Below are 28,000 nucleotides of genomic sequence, written 5' to 3' on the forward strand. Positions count from 1 at the left end.
TCTAAAAGCACTTTACAGAAAGAATTACAAAAAGGTAGTGAATTACTGACCCATGGTTTTCTGCAAAAGACTACAGGAGACAACAAACGAGACAATCGTCACAGTCAGGATGGGGGGGGAGGGGGGGGGGGGGCAACACGGATGCGGTTTCTCGCTGTGGCAGGGGTCTTCAACGCTTTTCAGGCCACGGACCTCCTAGCTGAGAGACGCAGGGACCCCCCCCCCATATCGTATAAAATGGTTGGTTGTGCATATTCAAACTCCTTCATAGATAGCTTCTATGTTAATGCATATTTTCAGTCAGTTAACCCCCCCCCCCCCCCGATACGTGGGAAACTTGCACTTGGGCTAATCTGGCACCTCACTGTAGTAACTCTGAGGATTGCCGGACCCCCCCCCCCCTCCCCGTTGAAGACCCCTGCTCTGGTGGATGGAGGTTCGAGGGATTTCATTCGTAAGGCTTGTAGCAGCAAAGCGGAGTGTCCGGTTGCTCCGTCTTTTCTTTGTTGTCGTTTGATTTCCAAACGATTAAAAATATAATATATTGCACTTTTTAAGACAGAAATGAAATTATAATCTCACGGGTAAAAATGAGTCGAGCTAAACTCATAGTCTGCCGTGCCGATGGCGTCGCTCACCTTCGAGGTGCTGCGAGTGATATCTTTTGTGGTTTGAAACAAAAATGTTTTCTTGTAAAAACAGTTAAGGCTCTATATTTCCGATTGATAGTTAGGTAAAGTTAGCTTAAGTTGTGGCAAATCTGTAAAGAGAATGCTTACCACTAGCATTCTTCACAGATATGTTCATAAAGGTGTCTACTATCACAGAAAAATGTGTTCCAACCCAACTCCCTTGGGAAACTTTGTGACAGCTGCTGAAAGTTGGGGTACCATTATCAACCAATATAAGGCAAAACATTCCAAATTTCATTATGCCGTAAGTTTTCAAGATTCTGAATCCATTGCAAGCATTAGTTTTGCACAAAAAACACTCCTTTTCCAAGTGGCTATGGCCGAATTTAGCCCAAGGTGTATTTCCGTGCAAATCTCATGCTTGGAATGGATTCAGCATCATGAAAACCCCCTAGTTTGACACGTCACATGCTACTTAAAGTATAATGAAATTTGGAATTCTTTGCCTTATATTGGTTTTTAATGGTAACCCAACTTTCAGCAGCTGTCACAAAGTTTCCCAAGGGAGTTGGCTTGGAACACATTTTTCTGTGATAGTAGACACCTTCATGATTATGAACACATCTGTGAAGAAAGCTAGTGGTAAAAGCATTTTCTTTTGCAGATTTGCCACAACTTAAGCTAACGTTACCTAACTATGAGTAATCATTGCTCTAGAGAGTTTGTTCAGTAACAGCTGGGGTCTCCCCAGCTCTTTATAAAATGTAAGTGTAAACTGATGAACGGGGTTCTCTCTCCTGATTGAATGAACTCAATTCTCTGTTTATTAGTGTCGAAATGTTGTCTGTTCGTTTTCGTTTAACCAATGAAGACCTGTTCCGCATCTGTGTCACTTTAGCGTTTAACCACATTAACCATTATTTTATACTTTAGCTGTTGGAAAAATAGCAGATATACAAGCTCATAGCGCGGCACCGAGTGCCGTGCGACGAGCGTGTGGATCTGCCATCTTTTTTTTCTTTCTTTTAATTGTACAAATCTTTGAATATATATTCTTTCACAGTGAACGTTTTTAACGTTTTTAACTCGAAATCGATATCCTGAACTGAACATGTATTTTCTGTTTACTAAAGAGCTGTAGAGAGACCCCTGATATTGAACAAACACAGAGTACGATCCGAACACTCATTTTTAACAAAAGATACCATCACTTACGCCCTCCCTGCTCGTGAGACAGAGTCTAATTTAGACAGAGCAAGTACTGACAGGTACCGCCATAGAGTCATGCAGCGGTCGATGCTTCCTTTTAGCTCATCTTTTTTGGGGAAAGGCTTCACCGTCCACAGCTGAGACCACTCAGCTTGATTTGCATACTGACCACCGAGCCGCCGCCGACGTCGTCCAGTCCCGTGGCTGTTGTTGTTGTCGTTGTTTTTTTTTTTAGTGGTACGTTAAACCACGTGTAGCTGCCTCGAACCAACTACTTGCAGACGGAACTTCTTTCCAGATGAAAGGTCGTCATTTTGTCGCTGGCACGTCGGAGATATCACTTTTCTCGCAGGACGCACACGCCCGCGTCGCAGCGCTGCGTGGCCATGGAGGTGACCACCTCCCAGCTGTCGATCACGGGGTCGTAGCACTCGATGCTGCTCAGCAGAGAGTTGCCGTCGTACCTGCGGAACCCAGAGGAAACCCCCAGATCAACGACGGGGGACTGTGCGACATTCTGACCTGAGATCAGATTCTAAAAAATGTCTTCTACATAACTGACAGTTTTCGTTCTGACCCGAGATCAGATTCTAAAAATGTCTAAAATGTTCTATGTCAGTCGCTCTTCAAATTTTCAAAAATGGCAGATCTACAAGCTCATAGCGCGCCAACCATGGGTTTTTCAGAAAACTGTTAGGATTTTGGCATTTGAAGAATCGTCCCCAGGTCAAAATGGGCTAAAGCAGTGGTTCTCAACCTTATCAGGCCGCGACCCCCCCAAAATAAATGAAATGAACTGGGGACCCCCCGAAATCAATCCTCTCTCCTGAAAAACACTTGGAATTGTAGGAGATGAGGCATTACATTTAGTCTGACCCAGTTCCCATAGATAGAAATTGTGAAAATAGCAGATCTACAAGCTCACACTCACATGCCTCGCAATATTTTGACCAGTTTTTATAGTATAGTTTGTTGATTACATTTGATGCAGCAATTAATTAAATTATTAATTAAAAATGTCTAAATTCTCACCTGGGGAACCCCTCAAAATCATTTGGGGTCCTGACCCAGAGGTTGAGAAGCACTTAACTGGATTAAAGCAAAATACACACACAATGTGGGTATTGACACATTTTTCCCTAGACTAAAAATCCCTACTTTTCCCATAAAAACAAACACGTAAAAACCTCACTTCTGCTACCGATTCCATATTACGAATAAACAATTACCGTTATATTTTCTATAAAGCAAATGTAAATGTATTAATTATTATTAAAATGATTCCATGATTATGATTCTAAATAAAAGCAGAGTGGATATCTAGATTTAATTTTATTATGTACTTTCTGCTTGCTGCCATTATTAGGAGGTAGAAATATGTGTAGGGCTCCGTTCTTAACATTGCATCTATGAGCATCTTTCTCCAGCTGAAAAAACTATTCGGGTAAATACTTTTTAGATTTAACAAGTACATCCGGACCACCGGGCCATTCATATTGTCAGCCCCTGCATAGTTAACACATTTTGGGGCGGGAACCCCTTTTGGTGTTAGCATTACGTTATACTTTAGCTATTGAAAAAAAGAAGATCTACAAGCTCGTAGCGCGGCACCGAGCTTGTAGGTCTGCTATTGTTGAAAAATCGAATAACGACTGACATAGAAACATAGCTTTTTCAGAAAACTGTCATTTTCAAACAGACATTTTTTTAATCTCTTAGCCCATTCTGAACGGGAACCCATTTTGGTGTTGGCATCACGTTATGCTTTAGCCATTGAAAAATAGCAGATCTACAAGCTCATAGCGCGCCACCGAGTGGCGCGCTACGAGCTTGTAGGTCTGCTATTTTTGAAAAATCGAAAGAACGACTGACATTTTTTTTTAGAATCTGATCTCGGGTCAGAATGGGTTATAATCAGACCAGTGTGTTGTCCGGTGGAAACCTCGTATGAATCTGATCTCAGGTCAGAACGGGTTATATATAGTCTTACCCGGCGATGGCGTAGAGGCGTCCGCGCAGCACGGTGGCTCCCACGTAGCAGCGGGGGGTGGTCATGCTGGCCACGGTGGTCCAGTAGTCCGTCCTGATGTTGTACACCTCCACGGAGTCCAGGTGGGACGTCCCGTCGAAGCCCCCCACCACGTAGATGTGGTCGTTGAGCAGCGCCACGCCCGCCCCTGGAACGACAGATGGACAGACGGCCCGATCAGATCAAATTGCATTAGGGCACGGGCTGTCAGTCTCGCCTCGGTGCCCGTGGGACCTTCCAACCACCACTGGGTAGTGGGTACTAGGGTACTACTAGGGCAGTGTTTCCCAACCTTTTTTGCTCCAGGGCACACTTTTCATAGCCTAAAAATCTCGGGGCACAGCTAGATATACGGTGTATAGGCCTATCTATATACATACATTATGTATATGTGTATATATATATATATATACACATACATACATACAGTGTTGGGATTAACAAAGTGACAACTTCTACAAAATCTCCATTACCATTATCCAAATTAATTCCTTATTATATATATATTTTTTAAATACATTTTGGAGAACAAAATAGCTCATATGCAATGTGAAATGCCACCTAATTCTTAATCCTTTTCCTTGTCTTTATTATGGGCCATCTTGTGAAAGCTGCATGCTTTTATTGTGAAGGGTCTCAGTTCTCACAGCCTGCATATTTCCACGTGCTGAAAATAGCTGATCGACAAGCTCACAACGCGTTCTGTGGAGGGAGGGAGATATATTTTGTTGGCCGAACGAGGCGATCATGTTTGGACATCTATGGACAGCTATTTTGGACAGCTATTTTTCGTGGCACATTATGTTTAATCACAACAACGTCACGTTTACTTTAGCGAAATGTAGCGTCTTCTGCATGCATCTAAGCATTAACATTTCAATGGCCGGGGCCCGGGGGTCGTTAGAGTCTATTGTTCTGTGTTGTTGTTATCGCATGTCTAATGGTTAGACGTGTGACAACGCAACAATAGAAGCCTGCAGCCCAGTAGCTATAATATTGCTTTCGGGGGAGATTGATTGATTGATTGAAATATTTATTAACAGTTTGTAGAATTTACAGTACATTTTAAGCACAAACTCAATACAAAGACTGTTAACTGTGAGTGGACGACCCAATTAAGCATTACACTTGTACAGGGTCCACATTGTTCAATTCATCAAAACATTTAGAGACATACAAACATTTAGAGACAAAGGAGGGTTAGGGTTAGTGTGCCGCCTGATTTTGACAGAAAGTAACACTAACTTTAGTGTTACTTTCTGACAAATCAGGCGGTACACCTGGACAGATCAAACGGCACAGTAAAGTGCATAGGTACATAGGTTGAGAAACACTGTACTAGGGTACTACTATGAAACAGAGTAGACCTGTAAGCAGAGAGCATTTAGTATTGCTCTTATTTCACTCACACAAATCGATGGGGGTTCAAGTTGTCAACAAAAGCGGCATTTTAAGTTTTCTTTAGTTTTTTTTAAGATATTTTTTTGCGGCTTACGCCTTTTATTGATTTTTGAAGGGACAGACAGTAGGCTGACAGGAAACGGGAGAGAGATGGGGGGGTGACATGCAGTAAAGGCCGTGTCGGGTCCGGGAGTCGAACCCGCGGCACACTGCGACTGGATTACCAGTCCGGTGCCCAGACCGTTACGCTACGGCCTGGGCCGCATTTTAAGTTTTAAGCACTTTTTTAATCACGTAAAAGTACCTATACTGCAATGTAGAAGTACTCTAGTTACACTAGTACATCAAAATGTACTTAAAAGTATGAAAAGTGAAAGTAATCATTATGGAGAATGTTCTAAAAAATTATAATCTTAAAGCGGTTAGTACTAGGTTGTACAGCACAGTGGAAAATGTATGTAATAAACCTACCTGATCTCTTGGTGGCCATTGGAGTGACACTGGTCCAGTGTCCTGTGTGTGGGTCATACCGTTCCACTGAGTTGAGGATGTTTAATCCATCGTAGCCACCTGTGGTTCAAGAAGAATTCAATGAAACGGTTTCCTGGAAAACAGCTCAAACCTTTTCGTGTCAAGGACCCCCAAATATTTGGCAAGGAATACAACGATTTGAGTTATAAAGGTTGGCTTTACAAAAAAAAAAAAAAAAATTCAAAGATGTAACACAGGTCTCCACTAGGGTTTAATGCCGGGATCCCGGGATTACGGGCCTCCTGGGTATAGGGCACGCAAATTCCTATAAAATCAGCGGGACTCCGCGAATCCTGCATCCTCCAATTAACCAATTAACAATTAACCAGATACAGAGCTTATTATACACTTCAGCAAAAGAATGAATGTCTGAGGAGAACGTATAATTTCCTGTCTGCGCTGGACAAGCACCGAGTCACTCTCTCCAGAACTGTGTTGGACATCTTCAGGCACGCTCCCAACGCTGCTATAGCCTGGCTAATGAGCCAGACCGAATCAGCCGTTGGCAAAAACAAGAGATTGACAAAGCTGCTGCACTTGTCAATCATTTAGCCTAATCGGTCTCTGTGAGAACTGAGAAGTGTGTTTTACCCATAGAGTATTAAAAGGAGGGTTTTACCGACGGAGCGAGGGGTTTCCTTTCCCCCCCGTGATGGACATTATCACTTCTAAACCCCTTTTGGCTTTTGCCTGCATGTGTGCGTCACTCAGCAATAATGGAACACAAACAAAGATGAGTATAGGCTACAGTTTGTTTTATAATAGTAACCACCAGCACGCAGCCCCCCCCCCCTCTCTCTCTCTCTCTCTCCCTAATAATCACTAATCATCATTGTGCCCCCCTCCCCCCGTGCTTCGACAGTCACAGTGCAAACTCCTTAAGTGTCACGTTTTCTGAATAGCGTAGTAGGCCTATAACATTATTTTATTGCAGGCTATATGTTCATATTTCGTTCAAATAAAACGTTTTCAACCAAAAAAATATCAATTCTATTGAACATATGAAGTATCTATACATCTAAATGCATTTTGGTGGGCACTTTTTTTTTCTTCTCTTTTGTTTTTTTCCTGACGGGAATTCCCGCGGGAGCCCCGGGAAAAGGTCCGCAAATTCCCGGGAATTAAAATGAGCCAAATCCGGGAGAATATTAAACCCTGGTCTCCACCAGGCCAGGTCAGGTTGTGGCCTCCTGGTGGCGCTATAATAGGCCAATGTGAAAATGGTGCCATTTCACCTTTGATGGCAATGACGCACAAATTCATGATTTGAGACTTCTTTTCCAAAAGTGTGTTTTGCAAAGATCCACCGCTATAACAGGCCAATGTGACAATTTAGTTTCACACAAATCAACGCAGTTACACGTAACAAAATGTGGAAAATCTGCCTCGTGGTGGCGCTATTAACAGGCCATTCTGAACGGGAACCCATTTTGGTGTCGGCATCATGTTATGCTTTAGCTATTGAAAAATAGCAGATCTACAAGCTCATAGCGCGCCACCGAGTGGCGCGCTACGAGCTTGTAGGTCTGCTATTTTAGAAAAATCGAAGAGCGACTGACATTTTTTAGAATCAGATCTCAGGTCAGAATGGGTTCATCAGACCAGTGTGTGTCCAGTGGAAATCTCGTTATGAATCTGATCTCAGGTCAGAATGGGTTAACAGGCCATTCTGGAAGATTCGGGGCAGAGGTCCGTGGTGGTTGCCGTGCATCAATCGCACCCAAAAACACAGACCGAGAGAGAGAGAGAGAGAGACACGTACCTAAACAGTATATGAGTCCGATGGCCACCACCAGCCCCGCCCCCTCCCTGGCGGTCTGCATGTCTCCCAGCATGCTCCACTGGTCGATGTTGGGGTCGTAGCGCTCCATGCTGGTGTGCCGGCGGCTGCCGTCGAAGCCTCCCGCCACGTAGATCATGTCTGCCGGAGAAACGACACCAAAAGCAGAGCTGGGCTTTTGTAGAATTTGTAAAAAAAAACAACCCAAAAAAACCATCATGTCGCATTTCAAGACGGAACGTCTTCTTTTTTGTATGCCGATAGCCCCACCGTCTAGCAGTGTCCCCGCCACAGCCACTTAAAGCGCTTTTTTTTCTGAATCCATTAACCATTATTTTATACTTTAGCTATTGAAAAATAGCAGATATACAAGCTCATAGAGGGACACAGAGTGCATTTTCCAACTCAAATTTGTAACTCAAACCTTTGCTTCTGGTGGTCCCTGGAACAAAACATGTGGGTGGTCGACAACCAAATACATGTCATTTTGAGGGTCCTTGACATGAAAAGGCTTATGAGCCTCACTCACATAGAAACATAGGGTTTTTTTCCCAGAAAACCGTTATAGGGCCCAGGCGGTGGCGTAACCGTCTGGGCACCCGACTGGTAATCCAGTCTGGCAGTGTGCCGCGGGTTCGACTCCCGAGTCCGACACGGCCTTTAACTGCATGTCTTCCCCCCCATCTCTCTCCCGTTTCCTGTCAGCCTACTACTGTCTGTCCCTTCAAAAAAAAACAATAAAAAGGCGTAAGCCGCAAAATAAATATCTTAACCCATTCTGAACGGGAACCCATTTTGGTGTTAGCATCATGTCGTGCTTTAGCCATTTAAAAATAGCAGATCTACAAGCTCATATCGCGCCACCGAGTGGCGCGATACGAGCTTGTAGGTCTGCTATTTTTGAAAAATCGAAGAACGACTGACGTAGAAACACGGCTTTATCAGAAAACTGTCAGGATGTAGAAGACGTTTATAGAATCTGATCTCAGGTCAGAATGGGTTAAAAAAAAAAAAAAAAAAAAAAAAAACGTTATAGGATTCAGAAGACGATCTTGTAAGAATCTAAGGTCTAATGGTCATACTGTACCACTACACTGTGCCGTTTTTACATTTCTCAAGCAAATCAACCAGCCAGTCAGTCAGTCAATGAAGTCCCCTCTCTCACCTCCGAGCGTGGTGGCTCCGGCGAGGCCGCGGCGCACGTTCATGGTGGCCACGGTGTACCAGACGCCGTCCTCGTCCGCCGTGTAGTCCAGGCACTCCACGGAGCTGAGGCGCGAGCGGCCGTCGTAGCCGCCGATCACGTACACGCGGTCGTGGAGCGACACCGTGGCCACGTAGCGCCTCTTCCGTGCGATGTTCTGCGAGAGAGAGAAAAAGCACCGGTGGGGGCCCGGGGCGGTGGGTTAGGGTTAGTCAACGCCGTCAGCGACAAGCTTTGATATTTATATATTATTTACCCATTCTGACCCGAGATCAGATTCATACGAGGTTTCCACCGGACAACACACTGGTCTGATTATAACCCATTCTGACCCTGAGATCAGATTCTAAAAAATGTCAAGTCGTTCTTCGATTTTTTTTAAATAGCAGACCTACAAGCTCGTAGCGCGCCACTCGGTGGCGCGCTATGAGCTTGTAGATCTGCTGTTTTTCAATAGCTAAAGCATAGCATGATGCTAACACCAAAATGGGTTCCCGTTCAGAATGGGCTAAACATATCGTTGCTGTCGGATAGAGGGTTTGGATCCAGAAAACCCCCCGGGGGGGAAAAGCGGCACCGGAAGAGAATTTCCCCCCCCATTCAGTTTTCCCCTCATAGACGTTTCAGAAAGTATTTATTTTATTCTCTGACATTTTTAAGGGGGCAGAACAAATAATTAGAAAGAAAAAAACAAACAATTATTTGTTCGGTCCAAAAAAAAAAGAAGAGTCCATTTGGTTCCATCTCAGAGTTACAGACCTGTGAGGGTCCATTTGGAACCCCCTATACTAGGAATCATTAAAGAGAACCATTAACCCATTTAGGCCTGACCTCGACATTTTTAAAATATCGTCTAAATCCTCCAGTTTTCTGAAATGAATATTTTCACGGTTTTCAAAATCATTTTCTTTTTTCAATAGCTAAATTATAACATACTGTAATGTTTAAAACACCAAAAGGGGTTCCCGGCCCAAAATGGGTTAAGGAATTATGGACATACAAGGTTTCTGCGCAACACCAACGATGCAGTGTATATTTGATACTTACAGGTAGGAAACTCCATTCTTGGGTTTTAGGATCGTATTTCTCCACTATGTCTATGGGGGACTGTTGGCTGCCAAACCCTCCGATCACCAACAGAACTTCTTTGGCACCTGGAAAATAATTAGGGAAAATAAATAAGTTCTTACATCAATAACACTGATATAATACATTTTTTAATGCATTAATCGAGTGTTTAACCCATTCTGACCGGGCACCCATTTTGGTGTCAGCATCATGTTATGCTTTAGCTATTTAAAAATAGCAGATCTACAAGCTCATATCGCGCCACCGAGTGGCGCGATACGAGCTTGTAGGTCTGCTATTTTTGAAAAAATCTAAGAGCGACTGACATTTTTAGAATCTGATCTCAGGTCAGAATGGGTTCATCAGACCAGTGTGTGTCCGGCGGAAACCTCGTATGAATCTGATCTCAGGTCAGAATGGGTTAAAGGACAACTTTAGTTTTTTTCAACCAAGGTTCATGTTTTAGGTTGTTATTAGACAAAGATGAGTGTTAATCTTTTTTCATTTAATGCTTTTTTAAGCAGTTTCCGTGCCGGGAATGGATTACTCCAGGTTACTGTCGCTGCCAACCCCGCTATACCCGCCATTTGTTTTATGTGATTAATCCGCTGTATTGTAATAAATAAAAAGAAAATCCGTCTTCGTCGCGGAGATAGACTAGATGGTTTCGTTTTGATGACAAAACCGGAAATCGTCACATGCTGTGGGCTGCTAGGGCTTCTGGGAAATTGAGGCCAATGGAAATGCATGGAGTGCAACGCCTCATTGAGACCAGTCTTGTGTGCGTCTTCCGGGTGCACCAAGATGGTGGATGATACGCTCGGATCATAACATACCGAGGGAGCTTTTTTCGCTGGATTTTCACGGATTAAAAGCCCAAATAATTCAGCGTATGCTCTAAAGGTAATACAACAATCTCTGCAGTGAAGGGGGGTTGATTAAAATGCGGGTTAAGCGTGTAAAACAGTCAAACTGTTAGTTTTAGGGATTTTAGATATTTTTGACAGAGGACGGGGGCATTCGAACATGGGGCTAAATATGTATTTTTTTTAATGTTTATATGGTGTTATTATTTACTATAAACCTCAGGAAATTACATCTGGCGACAGAAGATCACAGGATCTAATGAATGTGAAGGTAGCCTACTGGGGGGAAGCCACACTGTGTGTCATTATAGCTCAATATGTCAGTTTGACGCATTCAATAGATCCTGTGATCTTTTGTGGCTAGATGTACTTTCTTGGGGTCTAGTAGGACTAGGTCTAGTAGGAAGTAATACAAATAAAAATCGCCATAATATTTGGTAAAAAAATACATATTTAGCCCCATGCTCGAATGCCCTCGCCACCCTGTCAAAAATACCTAAAACGAAAGAAAGCAGCAAATGAAAGAAAATGAACACTCACCTTTTAGTTTCTCTAATAACCTAAAACATGAACCTTGGTTGATAAAAACTAAAGTTGTCCTTTAAAAACATCAGTAGGTCTCCCTCTGCGTATCTAAACCAACCACAATACCTACCCAAGGGGACACGGGGAGAACATGCAAACTCCACACAGAAAGGCCCTTTCGCTAACTCCACCTAGGATGTTGGAGTTTATCACTCCTCATACAAAGCAGTGATTGTCAACCTTTTCAGGATGCAATCCCACAATATAATCATATTTGAACTGGGGGATTACATTTTGTTTGACCCGTTACGTAAATAAGACGATTGTGAGGCGTTGTGAGCTTGTAGATTTTGACTCTTTCTTACATTATTTGACAATTTGTGTTTGACCAGTTATATCAGGGGTGGGCAACTTTGACGATGGAGAGGGCCACTATATTTCCACACTCACTCCAGAGGGCCACATTGCATACTGTCGTAGCAAAAATAGCCAATCTACAAGCTCAAAACACGCGACGCGGTATGAGCTTGTAGATCAGCTATTCTTGCTATGTTTGAATTTAAATCCCGAATAATCTTTTGGCTATTTTTTTTAATTGGAATCCTGAAAAGTAAACTTTTTATATAATTTCAAAATGCATTTGGTTACCGTAGTTATGTTGACTTTATGAACAAAATACAAATGCATTGGACATAAAACAGACTAACATTGTAATACTACTCATTAAGCTACTAATCTATAGACTGAAGTAATTAAAGCGGGTCATGTTTCCATGTTTGGAATTGTAACAGCTGAAATAAATAATATATGGGCCGCATTAAATTAATGTGGGGGCCGCATGTGGCCCCCGGGCCGCCAGTTGCCCATCCCGTTATATAGTATTAGTTGGATTAGTGGATTACTTTTGACGCAGTATTATGTTATTTTTTATTTATTTCTTTAGGTATTAAAAGATCTTAACAGACCTCAAACGTTCACTGTCATCTGGGGACACCTATACAGATTGAGAACTACTGATTTAACCCATTCTGGGCGGGAACCCCTTTTGGTGTTTCAAGCATTCTGTTATACTTTAGCGTAACACTTTACTTTAGAGAATCCACCATTCCTGAATGAAGTGCCTGGTGCTGGGAGTCTGGTGCAACGCACAGGGGCCTGACCTGGTGAGAGCAGGAGTGGACCTGGTGAGACGTAGGAGGGGCCCGGACAGGAGTCAAACCCACAGAGCCTAGTCCTTCCAATGCGCCAGAATGGTACCTCCCAGTCCCGGCAGAGTAGTTCAGGAGGAACGGATTGTGTGTCCCTGGTTTTTCCCTAATGGGACTGATCGAGGGTAGCTACTGGGACGTAAGTCGGGACTTGATCACCCCCGGCTGGGTCACCTGAGTGAGGGGTATGATGTTGGGAGACCCGAAAACCCCGATGACCTTGGGATACATCACTGAGGATACGTCCCAGGTGCATCCATTTATGTATGTATTTTGTTATAGTTATAGCTATTGAAAAATAGCAGACCTACAAGCTCATAGCGCGCCACTCGGTGGCGCGCTATGAGCTTGTAGATATTTTTGCTTGTAGATATTTGTAGCTTGTAGCTTGTAGATATTTTGAAAAATCGTAAAAATGCGGCACAAATCTTTGAATAGGTATATACGTATTCTTTCAGAGCGAACGTTTTTTTTTACTTTGACGTCAGGCCTAAATGGGATAAAGCAGGGTTTTCAACCGGTGGTCCGCGCCCCCCCTGGTGGTCCGCGGAGGTACTGCTGGTGGTCCGCAGCCAGGCATTCAGAAAAGTTGTATTTTTGCCTTTACCTTTTCTAATATATATATAAAACTTATTTGCACTCTTTTTACTTGTTTGTGAATAATAATAACTTATGTCGAATCTAACATTTAAAAAAAGTCCAAGTGCTCAACGCGTCAAATAAACTAAAAAAAACAACAACTCACGGTGTAAACATATCATGCACAGAATTCGTTTCAACCATCCTGCTCTTCCACCCAACGTATGTTGTGCTTACCGTGCTTGCTGCCCAAGGCAAGCACGGTAAGAAGTTGCCATAATTATTCATCCAATTCATAATAATACGTTTGGGAAAGTCAAATCTCCCTGCCATAGAGTTATAATATCTGCCGCGGATCGATTGAATAGTCTCACATAATACGTGACGTATTCAATGTGCAACTTCTCAGTCTATCGTTGCCGAAAAGGCAGAGCTACAAGCTCACAACGCGATGCAACCAGGGTGTGATGTGAGCTTGTAGATTGGCTATTTTTGGTGCGTGACACTGTCGTACGATGATGTATACATTACGCTTTTAAAGTGACGGTACACAATGAACAGTTCCCTCTGTCTGTTAGAAAGGCCCTAGTAAAATGTAGTGCAGGTTGTAGGTTGGTTCAAATAAAGAGAAGATTATTAAAATAGAATAAGATAAAAAATATATATTCTGTTTGTGTGTGTGTGTGTGTGTGTGTGTGTGTGGGGGGGGGGGGTGCGGGTGTCAAATGTGTCTTCAGTGTTTGGGTGATTAACTGAAATGGATTATTATTTTGAGACTTATTTTGAGTACAAGTAAAAAACACTTTAGTAAAACCTTTGATAATAAAATACTTTGAAACATAGTTTTTTTTTGTCCAGCTCATGAATGTAGCCTGTGATAGTGTGATTAGTGAGTAACAAGTAAGAAGAAAACAAAAACAATCTTAACCCATGGTGCATGAATGCCCCACCACTATTGTGTCGGGTGGGTCCATCGTAGATCTACGTTGAACCCACCCGACACAACAGTGGTGGTCCCCAGGATGCTGCTAGTCAGAATGGTGGTCCCTGGGTCAAAACCAGTTGAAAACCCCTGGGATAAAGCACATGACAGTACCTAGTCTGGCCTGCGTGCGAGGACCCTGCATCTCACTCCTCAGCTCCGGACGCAGGTGGAACTTCTTGGCTTCGTCGACGAGGTCTCGACATGGAAGACTGCAGCGTATTAGTGGCTGGAATAAGATGAAGAAGACATGCTTCGTTGGAAAGCTACCTGTGGAAAATACCTCAGAAAAGAACCAAACGAGACATACAAAGCCGCTGCTTCATAAGAATCAAACATACATTACGCTGCATTTTGTCTCCCTTGCTCTTCTATCGAGACATTTAGATCGTGTCAAGGTCATGTCTCGCCTAGACATTGCGACGCCATCGAGGCACGACAAAACACATTTTAACCCATTCTGACCTGAGATCAGATTCATACGAGGTTTCCGCCGGACACACACTGGTCTGATGAACCCATTCTGACCTGAGATCAGATTCTAAAAATGTCAGTCGCTCTTCGATTCAGGCTTCAAAAATAGCAGACCTACAAGCTCGTATCGCGCCACTCGGTGGCGCGATATGAGCTTGTAGATCTGCTATTTTTAAATAGCTAAAGCATAACATGACGCTGACACCAAAATGGGTGCCCGGTCAGAATGGGTTAAAAATCGTCAAAATCAACTGTAGATTTAGCCGACTGAAGCTACACTACATACCAAAACATTTCAGATGACTAAAATATGACTAAAACGGAATTTTATCAAAACTTGCTGTCAAAATCAACACCAAGCGTACTACCCGCTAACCTCTGAGTCGATGATGTCCGTGATGTAGCGGGGGGTCAGTAAAGGCATCCGCACAAAGGCCAGCATGTCGGAGAGACACAGTTCCCTCTCCTTCCGGTTGTGTTTGACCCAGTTCAGCACGGCCTCGAACACGGGCTCCTCTGAATCCACCTAGAAAGATGAAGTTTAACAGTTTGACGGACGCAAATTGTTTAACCCATTCTGACCTGAGATCAGATTCATACGACGTTTCCACTGGGACACACACACTGGTCTGATGAACCATTCTGACCTGAGATCAGATTCTAAAAAAATGTCAGTCGCTCTTCGATTTTTCAAAAATAGCAGACCTACAAGCTCGTATCGCGCCACTCGGTGGCGCGCTATGAGCTTGTAGATCTGCTATTTTTCAATAGCTAAAGCATAACATGATGCCGACACCAAAATGGGTGCCCGTTCAGAATGGGTTAATCCAGGGTTCCATCGCGCGCAATTATACGACATTTCCGCTATTTGTTTAATGCGTTTAATTCGCCGTTTTAAGATAATCAAAAAGAAACGGCGGATTTATCCGGGGACCTGTTGACGAGGCTGTCGCGTTGTGGAAATCAAGTCATCATCTGGGCTGCTAGGGCTTCTGGGAAATTTGAGCTCAATGTAAGTTTGTTTGGACTACAATGCCCCATGGGCAAAACAGCTAAAAGGAGCAGTTCTAACGAGCTCAAAATGTCCAAGTAAGTCCTATGGCTTATTCATCCTCTTCTGTAGTTTAAATACAGATATCCCCAGGCTCTTCTCCAAACTGCTCTAAAAACCAGGCAACAATGGTTCTAAAATGCCTCGTTCAGTTTGCAGGCAAATCCCATTCGTTTCTTGAATCTGATCTTTAGGACCGACTGTCTACACTGTTATTAAATCCGTTATAGGGCTGACTTCTGGTCCCTAGTCCTGGTACAGGTCCCATGTACTTTTCAGGATCCTCGGAGGGGTTACTTCCAGGGGGTCCCCAGCAAAGTTTGTTACCTTGGCTTTTAAAAGAACAGCAGATATGCTGCGAGCTTGCATGTGAAACGTGTTGAGTAATTATGTTCTAACACACATCTTCTGTGTGTGTGTGTGTGTGTGTGTGTGTGTGTGTGTGTGTGTGGGGGGGGGGGGGGGGGGGGGTCGGGGTCCGTGGCCAAATACATAACAATTTGGGGGTCCTTGGCACAAACGATGTCCGAGAACAACGTGGGCGTAGAAACACGACGTTGCTTGTGTAGACCGTGACCGTGTTACACCAGGAACTTCAGGAAGTTGGACCGCAACCAACTGGAAACAAGAGGAGCTATAAATCACCGTCAGTGCAAAAACAAATCCTTAGTATTAAGAGGAGGGTGTGAAACGGTGTGCCTGCCCCTCGACAAACGTGTGCCGTCTCGTTTTAATTCTCTTAAGTGCACAAAATGGCAGGAAGAGAGAATCCTTTTGAGGGAATTGGTCGATCTATAAATCAACGGTTGGTGGTAATAACCGTGGTTTCACAAAGTCGAGGCGTGCGGGTTTTACAGACAGGAATTTCCAGGGCCAGGGGTGAAAAAAAAAAAAAGGAATACAAAAAATGACTTACTTAATTCGGTGTTTGCTTCTCTGCAATTTCACACTCAAGACAAATCCACACATAAAGGCATCATTGGGGGGGGGGGGGGGCACCCCCTACATCTCCTACCCCACACTGAGGTTACAGCCTGTGTTGCCATGTCTGTTTATTATAAGGACTTCCATGAAGTCGCTTGTAATTTGGAAATACTCGTAGTTGCTGGTTGCAGGTTTTTTCTTTGGGGGGGGGGGGAGCGGCTTGTGTAGTTGCTTATTTTGGCTCCTTGGTTCTCTAATCAACAAGTATTTGGTGGAGGACCCCCTCATACAAGATTTGTGTTGTAAAATCTTTTCAAAAATATTCCACATTTTTCCCCCCAAGATTTCTTTCTACAAGCTACAAGCTCACAGCGCGTCGCATTGCGTCCCATTGTGACCTTTTAAATGGGCTATTTTCCAGTAGCCAACAGTGCTCATTTGGCCTAGAGTAGACCCAGTCACTTCTTTTGGTCTCGTTTTCATAGACCTGGATGCTCGCTTCCCTCGCAGCATCTGGCAACACTGGCTACAGCAGGTTGGTGCGTGCTTGTGCATTCTCCAACTCTAGTTATTGCAACAGCACAAAGGAGGCAGCCAGAGCTAAACATTGTAATTCACTCCGGTATAGATATTATGCCATGTGTGAGTCAGGTATCCTTGCATTGACATGAGCCCCAAAACAGTGGGGGAGGGGGGGGGGGGGTGGAGAGGTCGCCAGGGAAACAGAAGGTCATTGGTTCGCATTCCGGCCCCAGGTCTCTATGTGTCAAATCATAGATATGAAAACCTAGATGTCAAGGCATGCTGCCACTCAAGTGACTACTGGCCTATCACTGAAATCTTCATCGTCAACACTCTGGGCCCCCTCACTTACAATATCCACACCGGCGCAAGACAATCTTGGTGTCATATTCCACAGTAATTTCAAATTTGACAAAACAGCTGTGTTGTCAAAACAAGCTTTTATCATCTTTTGCCTACTCGCCAAGGTCAAACCGTACCCCCCCCCCCCCCCTCCCCTTAAACAATTTGAAACTGTGATCCACTCTCCACTCCACTCTTTTATCTTCTCAAGGCTGGAATGTTGTAATGCCCTACCTATATTATGGCATGGACCAATCCGCACTCAGACGTTTGCAATTACTGTAGTCCAGAATGCTGCTGCCCGCCTTCTCACCGGGAGCAAAACATGTGACCACATCACATCACACCAGTCCTAAGCGCTGGCTCCCCATCAAACAAAGAATACATTTTAACCCTGTAAAACCCGGATTCATTTCTACTGGCAAAAAAGAGATTTCAACCTTACTACAACCTTTTACTACTAGGACTTATCAGAGGAAAGGTTACATTTGTGTGAATTTCAGCCTCTGCGGGGGGTATTTATATGCAAATATCATGACCAATGGCATTGCAATGGACGTCATTGAAGACGTTTAGGTGAAAAAAAGAACATTACATTTTTTTTATTAATTAATCAAATTCATAATTAAAATATGTTGTATTATTGCAACGCTGGGTGTTACAGGGTTATGGTAATTAGTTTTTTCTTTATTTGCTTGACGTAATTTGCCTCGTTTATTTCGTGAAGCACTTTGTGAAGCTTGCGCTCCCCGTTGAGATACAACATTTCGTTTTTATTTAAAGGACAACTTTAGTGTTTTTCAACCAAGGTTCATGTTTTAGGTTGTTATTAGAGAAACTAAAAGGTGAGTGTTCATTTTCTTTCATTTGCTGCTTTCTTTCGTTTTAGGGATTTTAGCAGTTTTTGACAGGGGGGCGGGGGCATTTCTAGCATGGGGCTAAATATGTATTTTTTTAACACAATTTTATGGTGATTTATTTTTTTATGGTTTACTATAGTCCTAATAAACGCCAGGAAATTACATCTGGCCACAAAAGATCACGGGATCTATTGAATGTGACGAACTGACATATTGAGCCTATACACACAGTATAAGCCTTTCCCCAGTAGGCTACCTTCACATTCAGTAGATCCTGTGATCTTCTGTGGCCAGATGTAATTTCCTGGCGTTTATTAGGACAATAGTAAACCATAAAAAAAGAAATCACCATCAAATTGTGTTAAAAAATGCATATTTAGCCCCATGCTCGAATGCCCCCGCCCCCCTGTCAAAAACAGCTAAAATCCCTAAAACGAAAGAAAGCAGCAAATGAAAAAAAGATTAACACTCATCTTTTACTTTATCTAATAAACTAAAACATGAACCTTGGTTGAAAAAAAAAAACTAAAGTTGTCCTTTAACCCATTCTGACCGGGCACCCATTTTGGTGTTGGCATCATGTCATGCTTTAGCTATTGAAAAATAGCAGATCTACAAGCTCATAGCGCGCCACCGAGTGGCGCGCTACGAGCTTGTAGGTCTGCTATTTTTGAAAAATCGAAAGAACGACTGACATTTTTTTAGAATCTGATCTCAGGTCAGAATGGGTTTCATCAGACCAGTGTGTGTCCAGCGGAAAACGGGTCAAGTGTTCGTCAGTGTAAAAAAAAAGGTAGTCGGCAAACATTTTCGATGAAACGGTGAAACAGTATGCCCACACCTGTATCTCGTCACACTTGATGAGCTTCTCCACCTCGCTCTGGCTGAGCAGCATGAACTCCTCGTGCTGCACCACCTCGGGGAAGTGCTTCTGGGAGAAGAGCTCGGCCGCCTGCATCAGGTCCAGGCAGTTGTGCGTGTCGGCGAAGTCTCGGATGCCCAGGCAGTTGGTGGGGTCCAGCTGGCCGTCCAGGAAGTCACAGCACGCGCGCTTCACGCCTGACCCAACAGCACACACACACACACGCACATTAACACAATATATTTTTTATGTTTGAAATTTTAAAGGTATATTCAGTGATTTCACTTAATTCAAATATCACTTATTTTTTGGTTTTGTTGTGATAATCCTCCCTACTATAGAGTGTGCTGGCCATATAAGGAGTTCCTCCCTGTCCCCAGTTAACCCCTGGGGGTCAAAAAACCTTAGGTTTCGTTTTTGACTCTCTATCCTGATTGGACGAAAGGCTGGGTCCCACAGCCAAAAACGAAACCTAAGGTTTTTTGAGTGAAATCACTGAATATACCTTTAATTATAAAATGATGACGTTCTAGTAATATTATTCCTGTTGTTCTACAATCAGGGGTGCCCACACTTTTTTGACTTGAGAACTACTTTTAACCCTCTAAGACCCAGCGTTGCTTTATAGCAACAACTTATATTTTAATTAATGACTTAATTATTATTATTATTATTTTCTGTTCTTTTTTCACCTAAACGTCATCAGTGATGTTCATTGCAATGCCATTGCAATGCCATTGGTCATGATATTTGCATATAAATACCCCCCACAGAGGCTGAAATTCACACAAATTAAAAGATTCTGGACTCTGTACAATTTTGATTTATTTTTAACCTATGACTTTTGACCTTTAACCCTAATAAAAGTAAGTAAAATAATTGTAATATATGTTTTTTTGTGATCAATAGAACGTCTAGAACATGTTTTATTCATTATTGTGAAAGATATCCCCCAAATGTAAATTATTAATGTATTATATTATTATATAATTATGGTATTATATAATTATTATACATTTTTCATCAAACTTTATTTTTTTTAACATATTTTTTTAGTCCTAGTCCTAGTAGTACAAAGTAGTAGTAAGGTTGAAATCGATTTTTTGCAAGTAGAAATTAATGCGGGTCTTACAGGGTTAAACTGACAGCTCAACAACACCCCAAAAAATAGGATCCCATTGCTGAAAATAGTTTTAAACAGTTACCTAGATACATGACAAACACACTTTGTAGGTTGGTAGGTTTTTTTTGTAATGTTTGTTTGTCTGCAACGCTCTTGAAAACAACGTATTGCTTTGTGTGTTTGAGCTGACAGGTCCTTTTTATGTCAATCAAGTCACCTTATTTCAAGTGGCAGATGCCCAAAATAGTTTTTTTTAAATTATATTATATATTTTAGGAGCATGTCATGTGGTCTACCTGCACAGCCTATGTGATCTACTGGTAGATCGCGATCTACCTTTTGGGCACTAATCTACACACTGTTTCCAGAGCGACTTACAGTAAGCAAGAACACCACATACATGAAAACAGTCATCTAGGATCATTAAGTAAAACCTAACTTCCGTCTGACCACTTCAAATGCTCCAATGCTCTCTTAAAATAATAACCTAGTTTCAGCATGCAACCAAGTGTAAGATCAGGCGTCAAGTTTCGAGGCACAAAATATCACTAAAACTAAAATGAAATTGTATTCAAAAGACTTCTATGACTAACAATGTATTTAGGTCCACACACAGGGAAAGCATACAGGTGCATTTTAGGTGCAGTAAAGGTTACATTGACAAACTCATGGATAATGTCCTCATGATAGAACATGTCATTCAGCATTCAGTGTCATTCAGCACTCCATGAGCACAAGTACTGTAGCAGCACCTGCGCCACACAGTATATGGCAGCAGAGACGCAATAGAGCAGAGCGCACGCAATCCTTTGCCAGATTTTACTCGAAAGGCTATGACCAGCTGTGATGTAATGCGGATTATGGATGCGTCATGTACTTGTAATTGTATGTCGGATGTCGTGTACCGTTTTGTCTGTTTTTGGCTGCCTTTTAATTTTCAACTTTTATTGATCCTGTATTTAAGGTTTGTTTGTTTTGTTTCCTGTTGGCCTTTTTCTTTGGGGTGATAATTCAGTGTCATTATTCTTGTACATTATACTTGTGGGGTTTATTAAGAGAAGCTGTTAATGCCTCCACTTATCATTTCTCAACTCCAGTATTTAAATAATGCTTCTGTGAAAAAAAGAAAAAAAAAAAAAAGAAAAAAAAAAAGTAAAAAAAGACTATGACCAGAACTAAATCAAAATATGCTGCCAACACCAACAGGGCTGTGGTACCTTTGAGCTGCAGCAGGCAGGCTGCAGGCAGCAGCTCAAAACCAACAGGGCTGTGGTACCTTTGAGCTGCAGCAGGCTGGCTGCAGGCAGCAGCTCAACACCAACAGGGCTGTGGTACCTTTGAGCTGCAGCAGGCAGGCTGCAGGCAGCAGCCAAAACCAACAGGGCTGTGGTACCTTTGAGCTGCAGCAGGCAGCAGCCAAAACCAACAGGGCTGTGGTACCTTTGAGCTGCAGCAGGCAGGCTGCAGGCAGCAGCTCAAACCAACAGGGCTGTGGTACCTTTGACCTGCAGCAGGCAGGCTGCAGGCAGCAGCTCAAACCAACAGGGCTGTGGTACCTTTGAGCTGCAGCAGGCAGGCTGCAGGCAGCAGCTCCTGGACGTTCTCCACGGTCACCAAGACGGTCTCGGTGTAGACGAAGTCCAGCAGGATCTCCATGGTGGAGGCGGTCAGACCCTGGATGTCCACGAACGACTTCCCCTTCTCTGAGAGCTGGAAGGACACACGCACGCGCACGCGCACGCACACGCACACGCACACGCACACGCACACGCACACACACACACACACACACACACACACACACACACACACACACACACACACACACACACACACACACACACACACACACACACACACACACACAATAAATCAACATTTGTCATGAATTAAAAACATTTTTTATTTTTATTTACAGTAATTTCATGAAGAAATCAAAGACAAATCTATAAACAAATTCCATAAATTAGAAAACAAATGTTTAAGAAGTAGTTAAAATAGCCAATCTACAAGCTCACAACGCAGCTTGTAGATTGACAGTTAACGGTAAAGTTAATCGATCAAAAAAGTCATCAATATTAACGGATCAAATAATACGATTATTAATACGATAGTAGTGAAAACAGCTCTAGAAGCTCACAACGCGTCTCTTGCGACGGATCCCCGATCATCTTAATTAATTTTTTTACGCTCCAAAAAGCGTTCATATTTTGCGGGAGAGACGGATGAGGAGCAGAAATGAAGCACCAGCATATCGATCCATTCATCACCACGGAGAGCGCCTTGGATTAGGAGATACGAGTCATTCTTTCCGCCGCGCTAACATGGGAGTCAATGACAAGCTAATAGTTGCACATAGCGTTAGCCTACGGAAAGCGAAAAGCGAAAAGCCACAAAAAAAAAAAAAAAATCTGAATATTCTTATCTCGCCCCGTATCACTAGGACGTCCTCACACGTCGATGGCACTAATTTTTCGGGATCCTTATGACGGTCTCATACGTCGTATGAACTGAAACGGTTAAGTGGTTAATCAGACTAATTGATTTAGTCGATTATAAAAATCTGTACTTGTCCTGTCCAATTCGTTATTGACACAGACAAAGAATGAATGAATGAATGAATGGTCTCAGTAATAAGGGGATCTAGGGCTCTCCAAAATTGTGATATCGAAAACATCTGGCATGGGTCCCTCAGCATTTGAATGGGTCACTCACTACTAGTGAACATGGCACAGTAGTAGTCACTGCAGACCTTACCTCACTAGTGAACAACAGTAGTAGTCACTACAGACCTTACCTCACTAGTGAACAACAGTACAGTAGTAGTCACTACAGACCTTACCTCACTAGTGAACAACAGTAGTAGTCACTACAGACCTTACCTCACTAGTGAACAACAGTAGTAGTCACTACAGAGTACAGACCTTACTAGTGAACAACAGTAGTAGTCACTACAGAGTCCAGACCTTACCTCACAGTAAACAACAGTACAGAGTACAGACCTTACTTACCTCACTAGTGAACAACAGTACAATAGTAGTCACTACAGACCTTACCTCACTAGTGAACAACAGTAGTAGTCACTACAGACCTTACCTCACTAGTGAACAACAGTAGTGGTCACTACAGACCTTACCTCACTAGTGAACAACAGTAGTGGTCACTACAGACCTTACCTCACTAGTGAACAACAGTAGTAGTCACTACAGACCTTACCTCACTAGTGAACAACAGTAGTAGTCACTACAGACCTTACCTCACTAGTGAACAACAGTAGTAGTCACTACAGACCTTACCTCACAGTAAACAACAGTACAGAGTACAGAGTACAGACCTTACTTACCTCACTAGTGAACAACAGTACAGTAGTAGTCACTACAGACCTTACCTCACTAGTGAACAACAGTAGTAGTCACTACAGACCTTACCTCACTAGTGAACAACAGTAGTAGTCACTACAGACCTTACCTCACTAGTGAACAACAGTAGTAGTCACTACAGACCTTACCTCACTAGTGAACAACAGTAGTAGTCACTACAGACCTTACCTCACTAGTGAACAACAGTAGTGGTCACTACAGACCTTACCTCACTAGTGAACAACAGTAGTAGTCACTACAGACCTTACCTCACTAGTAAACAACAGTAGTAGTCACTACAGACCTAGCCTGGGGTCCAACTATGCTTTGAGAATCTAGACGCAGTTGCGCGACATGAGACTAATTAATTAGAGCGACAGAGAGAGAGAGAGGAGTTTGTGTGTGTACTGGTGTGCGTCAATTTAACAAAGATGCAGACGATCAGAAATCAGCAGAGTGATCGACGTTTGCGCTATTCTATGCCGAATTGAAGTGGACTCGGTTTCTCCCTGGAAATAAAAACGTCTGGGTTTCCGAGGCTACTACAGACCTTACCTCACTAGTGGACAACAGTAGTAGTCACTGCAGACCTTACCTCACAAATGAACAGACCTTACCTCACTAGTGAACATGGCACAGAAGTAGTCACTGCAGGCGGCGAGGACGATGCGGTGGGCGGGGAAGTCGGCGCTCTCCACCCGCAGTGTGATGTCGCACAGCGTGTTGCTCTTACGCAGCGCGTTCATGGCGTTCAGGATGGACTTGGCGTGAGAATTGGTCATGATGTCTTTGGGAGCCATGGCGACCAATGAGGCCACTGGCACAGCCTCGACACTGCTAGAATCTGGTCCCGAGGTAACGAAACAAACATGAAACCAGGATTATAATAGTTAACTAAAACCAAGACTAAAACTACGGTAAAATGGGAGAAATAGTGTTAACTGAAACTAAAATAAAAACTAAAATGAACAATGCAAAATAAACTAAAATTGAAATGCATATATTAAACAATTCACCATCATATGGGATGCCATGGATTCTTCCATACTTCTACTTTCAGCTTCTATAATTTAAATCTTTAATCATAATAACTATTTTTCCCCAGGTATGTATATACGGACGTTGACGTATGGGGTACGTATATATATACGTACAGCCAACGTAAACTCCATCTTTTAAAGTGAACGTGTATGCTGGCACTGGGAACTGGGGTTTATGCTAACAGCTAGCGGTCAATGGAGGGTATTGCAAGTTTGCAACTCTAGATTCCCATTATAAAAAGAAATCTAGAGTTGCAAATTGCGGCTAGTATTCCACATACCAGAGCCATAGAACAGTGCCCTAGACTTGCGGTTGCAGCGGCAGGATAAATGTGATAAATGCTCCGTTTGTACTAGCTCCGTTTGTAACCTCTATATATATATATATATATATATAGCGTAGATATGATATCTACGCTGCCGCGCTTAGCTCCGAGATGAGGTTCAGAGAAAAGCTAACCCTGCGCTGGTAGAATTGGAGTAGAGCCCGTCGACAAGTAGTGGATTAAAACCCTTTCGCAGTATTTATTCCAAAAAGTAAAAAGGTATCGATAGGTAGATACAGTTGAAAAACTTATAACATAGGCCCCTTTTTAACTGAGGCATCAAAGAACCGCTTAAATCAGGCTTAAATAAAAATGTAGTCCAGTCAACCCCCGTTGGCATGCACAGTACTAGACCTAGAATGCCTGTGATCATTTATTTAACTTCGTAAATTATCATGTATCACAGGCATAGATCCCTTCCACCCGTTCCTGGTTGAATTGAATTATGGGCGGCCTAAATGTGATAAATGCTCCGTTTGTACTCACCCATTAAATATTTCCAAAGACGTGGAGTGAAATATGGTCCTCTAGTTTCAAATCCATGTGAAAGTTCTGGCACAAAACGTGTATTTAGTCAATTATCTCCACTTTTTCAAGAGATGCACACGGACGTCTTTCTCTCCGGGCGAGGGGCAAGGAATGATCGATGGGACTGATTTTACCAATACTTCCTGTTGTTTACCGCAGACGTCATCGCCAATCGACCAGGGAAACACAAAAGTTTGGGTCACACAATTATTTAATGGGAGAGTACAAACGGAGCATTTATCACATTTAGGCCGCACATTTTGCGTCCGACCAGAAATTAATCAGGGTGTTCTATGGCTCTGTATGTGAAATACTGTACAAACTGTATGAAACAACAAGAGCCATTTTAGGGCTAGCACAGTACTGCTTCCGTAAGATTGCATTGGGAAAACCGGGGAAACAAATCGTACTGGCTGACAAACAACCACTTTGTAAGTTGGTTGTTTGATGCCTCAGCTAGGTTAAAATGTTAGGGGCCCATGTTAAGTTTTTCAACTGTATCTACCTATCGTCTCGATACCTTTACTTTTTTAAATAAAGGTATCGACTACTTGTCGATGGGCTCTACCCAGCTAGACTCCAATTCTACCAGCGCAGGGATAGCTTTTCACAGAACCTCATCTCGGAGCTTAGCCCCTCTCGGACCCCCCGGTTGAGCTCTTTTCATCGTTCACCCGTAGTTCGTAAGCCCACAATAGGACGCAGCTGTACATACCCGGCCGTGCTGCGGCCTGGTGGTGGTGGTGAGATGTTTCATAAATCGGCTATAGGAGACAATGGAAACGTCAGAGAATTTTCATTTGGCGCAGAAGCCGTTAAGTATTTAACGGTCAAACTTTGTTTGACCGTTTTGGCTGCTCTGAAATGATCTCTTCCTTCCTTCCTTGACTTCCTTATTGACTTCCCATTGTACCGCCTCCAGCAGCGGGACTGGCTAGCTGCGCGTCCCTACGTTCCTGCCTCTGATCTGCTCTGTCACAGCTAGCCAGTTCATGTGCGGGAGGCGGTACAATGGGAAGTAAATAAGGAAGTCATGGAAGGAAGGAAGAGAGAATTTCAGAGCAGCCAAAACGGTCAAACAAAAGTACTTAACGGTTTCTGCGACAAATGAAAATTCTCTGAAGTTTCCGTTGTCTCCTATAGCCGATTCATGCTTCTTTTGAAACATCTCACTACCACCACCAGGCCGCAGCACGGCCGCAACGGAGGGTATGTACAGCTGCGTCCTATTGTGGGCATACGAACTGCAGAGGGACCCTACGTAAAGTAACATCCACATTTCAGAAACTTTACGGAGGGTGCCGAGAGGGGCTACTCGGAGCTAGGCGCAGCAGCGTAGATATAGAGGTTACAAACGGAGCTCCGTTTGTACTCGCCCATTAAATAATTCCAAAGACGTGGAGTGAGATATTGTCCTCTAGTTTCACATCCATGTGAAAGTTCTGGCACAAAACGTGTATTTAGTCAAATATCTCCACTTTTTTACAAGCTGCACCCAGACGGCTTTCTCTCCGGGCGAGGGGCCCGGAATGACAGCTGGACTGAATTAATCAAAAACTTCTTCTGATCATCACAAATGTCATCACCAATTGACTAGGGAAGCACAAATGTTTGGGGCACACAATTGGCAGGTGCCTTGTGATGTGATAGGTGCTGCTGGGTAATGAATCTCTCTCACACACACACACACACACACACACACACACACACACACACACACACACACACACACACACACACACACACACACACACACACACACACACACACACACACACACACACACACACACACACATATAGGTGGGTGCTGGGTAATTAATCACACTACCTGCCAATTGTGTGCCCCAAACATGTGCGCTTCCCTGGTCAATTGGTGATGACGTTTGTGATGATCAGAGGAAGTTTTGATTTATTCAGTCCAGCTGTCATTCGGGCCCCTCGCCCGGAGAGAAAGCCGTCCGGTTGCAGCTCGTGAAAAAGTGGAGATATTTGACTAAATACACGTTTTGTGCCAGAACTTTCACATGGATGTGAAACTAGAGGACAATATCTCACTCCACGTCTTTGGAATTATTTAAATGGGTGAGTACAAACTGAGCATTTGTCACATTTAGGCCGCCGTTCTGCCGCTACAACCGCAGGTCTATAGGTCACTGTTCTATGCTCTGGTATGTGGAATACAAATGTATGAAACGTAGAGACATTCTAGGGCTAGATCATATAGGCCTATGTCTAAAACATAACTCTTCAGAAGGCACACACACACACACACACACACACACACACACACACACACACACACACACACACACACACACACACACACACACACACACACACGGGGACGTACATAATGTTCACAATGTTTACCTCTGTCTTCAGCACCAGTCTCCTCTCTGCTTCCTTCCACACTCCTACAGGTTGGACTCCATGATTACTCAAACTATTAGCTTGTTTTGTCTTCTTCCTTTCTGTTTTAAAAGGACCTAAAAAAACCAGTTTAGATCAGAAAATGTGTCGCTGTTGTTGCTGCTGGTCCATACCACTCCACATAAACAGTCCGCTACGTCAAG

At 43.2% G+C, this 28,000-nt stretch overlaps 1 protein-coding gene across 2 annotated transcripts; it reads right to left on the reverse strand.

Moving 5' to 3' along the window:
* On the reverse strand, positions 1 to 27,985 carry klhl12 (kelch-like family member 12). Of its 2 annotated transcripts, XM_083769038.1 has the most exons (13): positions 27,798 to 27,985; positions 25,384 to 25,568; positions 24,149 to 24,375; positions 21,729 to 21,882; positions 19,029 to 19,246; positions 14,865 to 15,014; positions 14,129 to 14,243; positions 9,834 to 9,940; positions 8,748 to 8,943; positions 7,565 to 7,723; positions 5,743 to 5,841; positions 3,832 to 4,018; positions 1 to 2,305 (listed from the first exon to the last, which is right to left on the reverse strand). In XM_083769038.1, exons 2-13 carry the CDS (start codon positions 25,385 to 25,387, stop codon positions 2,179 to 2,181), a joined length of 1,743 nt encoding a protein of 580 aa, XP_083625164.1. In that variant the 5' UTR covers positions 25,388 to 25,568; positions 27,798 to 27,985; the 3' UTR covers positions 1 to 2,178. The 2 variants fall into 2 exon arrangements, with proteins under 2 accessions (XP_083625164.1, XP_083625165.1); XM_083769039.1 differs by lacking the exon at positions 25,384 to 25,568.
* Between the last annotated feature and the right edge of the window lie 15 nt (positions 27,986 to 28,000).

The sequence above is a fragment of the Protomyctophum parallelum genome, assembly GCF_964188405.1.
Source record: "Protomyctophum parallelum genome assembly, chromosome: 7".
Lineage (NCBI taxonomy): Eukaryota > Metazoa > Chordata > Actinopteri > Myctophiformes > Myctophidae > Protomyctophum > Protomyctophum parallelum.

Excerpts from the sequence above, each read along its gene's own strand:
- klhl12 (XM_083769038.1), bottom strand. Across the intron at positions 21,883-24,148 it reads GTGCCATGTTCACTAGTGAG|CTCTCAGAGAAGGGGAAGTC; the intron begins GTAAGGTCTGTT and ends GTGTCCTTCCAG. Across the intron at positions 7,724-8,747 it reads CGGAGCCACCACGCTCGGAG|ACATGATCTACGTGGCGGGA; the intron begins GTGAGAGAGGGG and ends TTTCTCCGGCAG.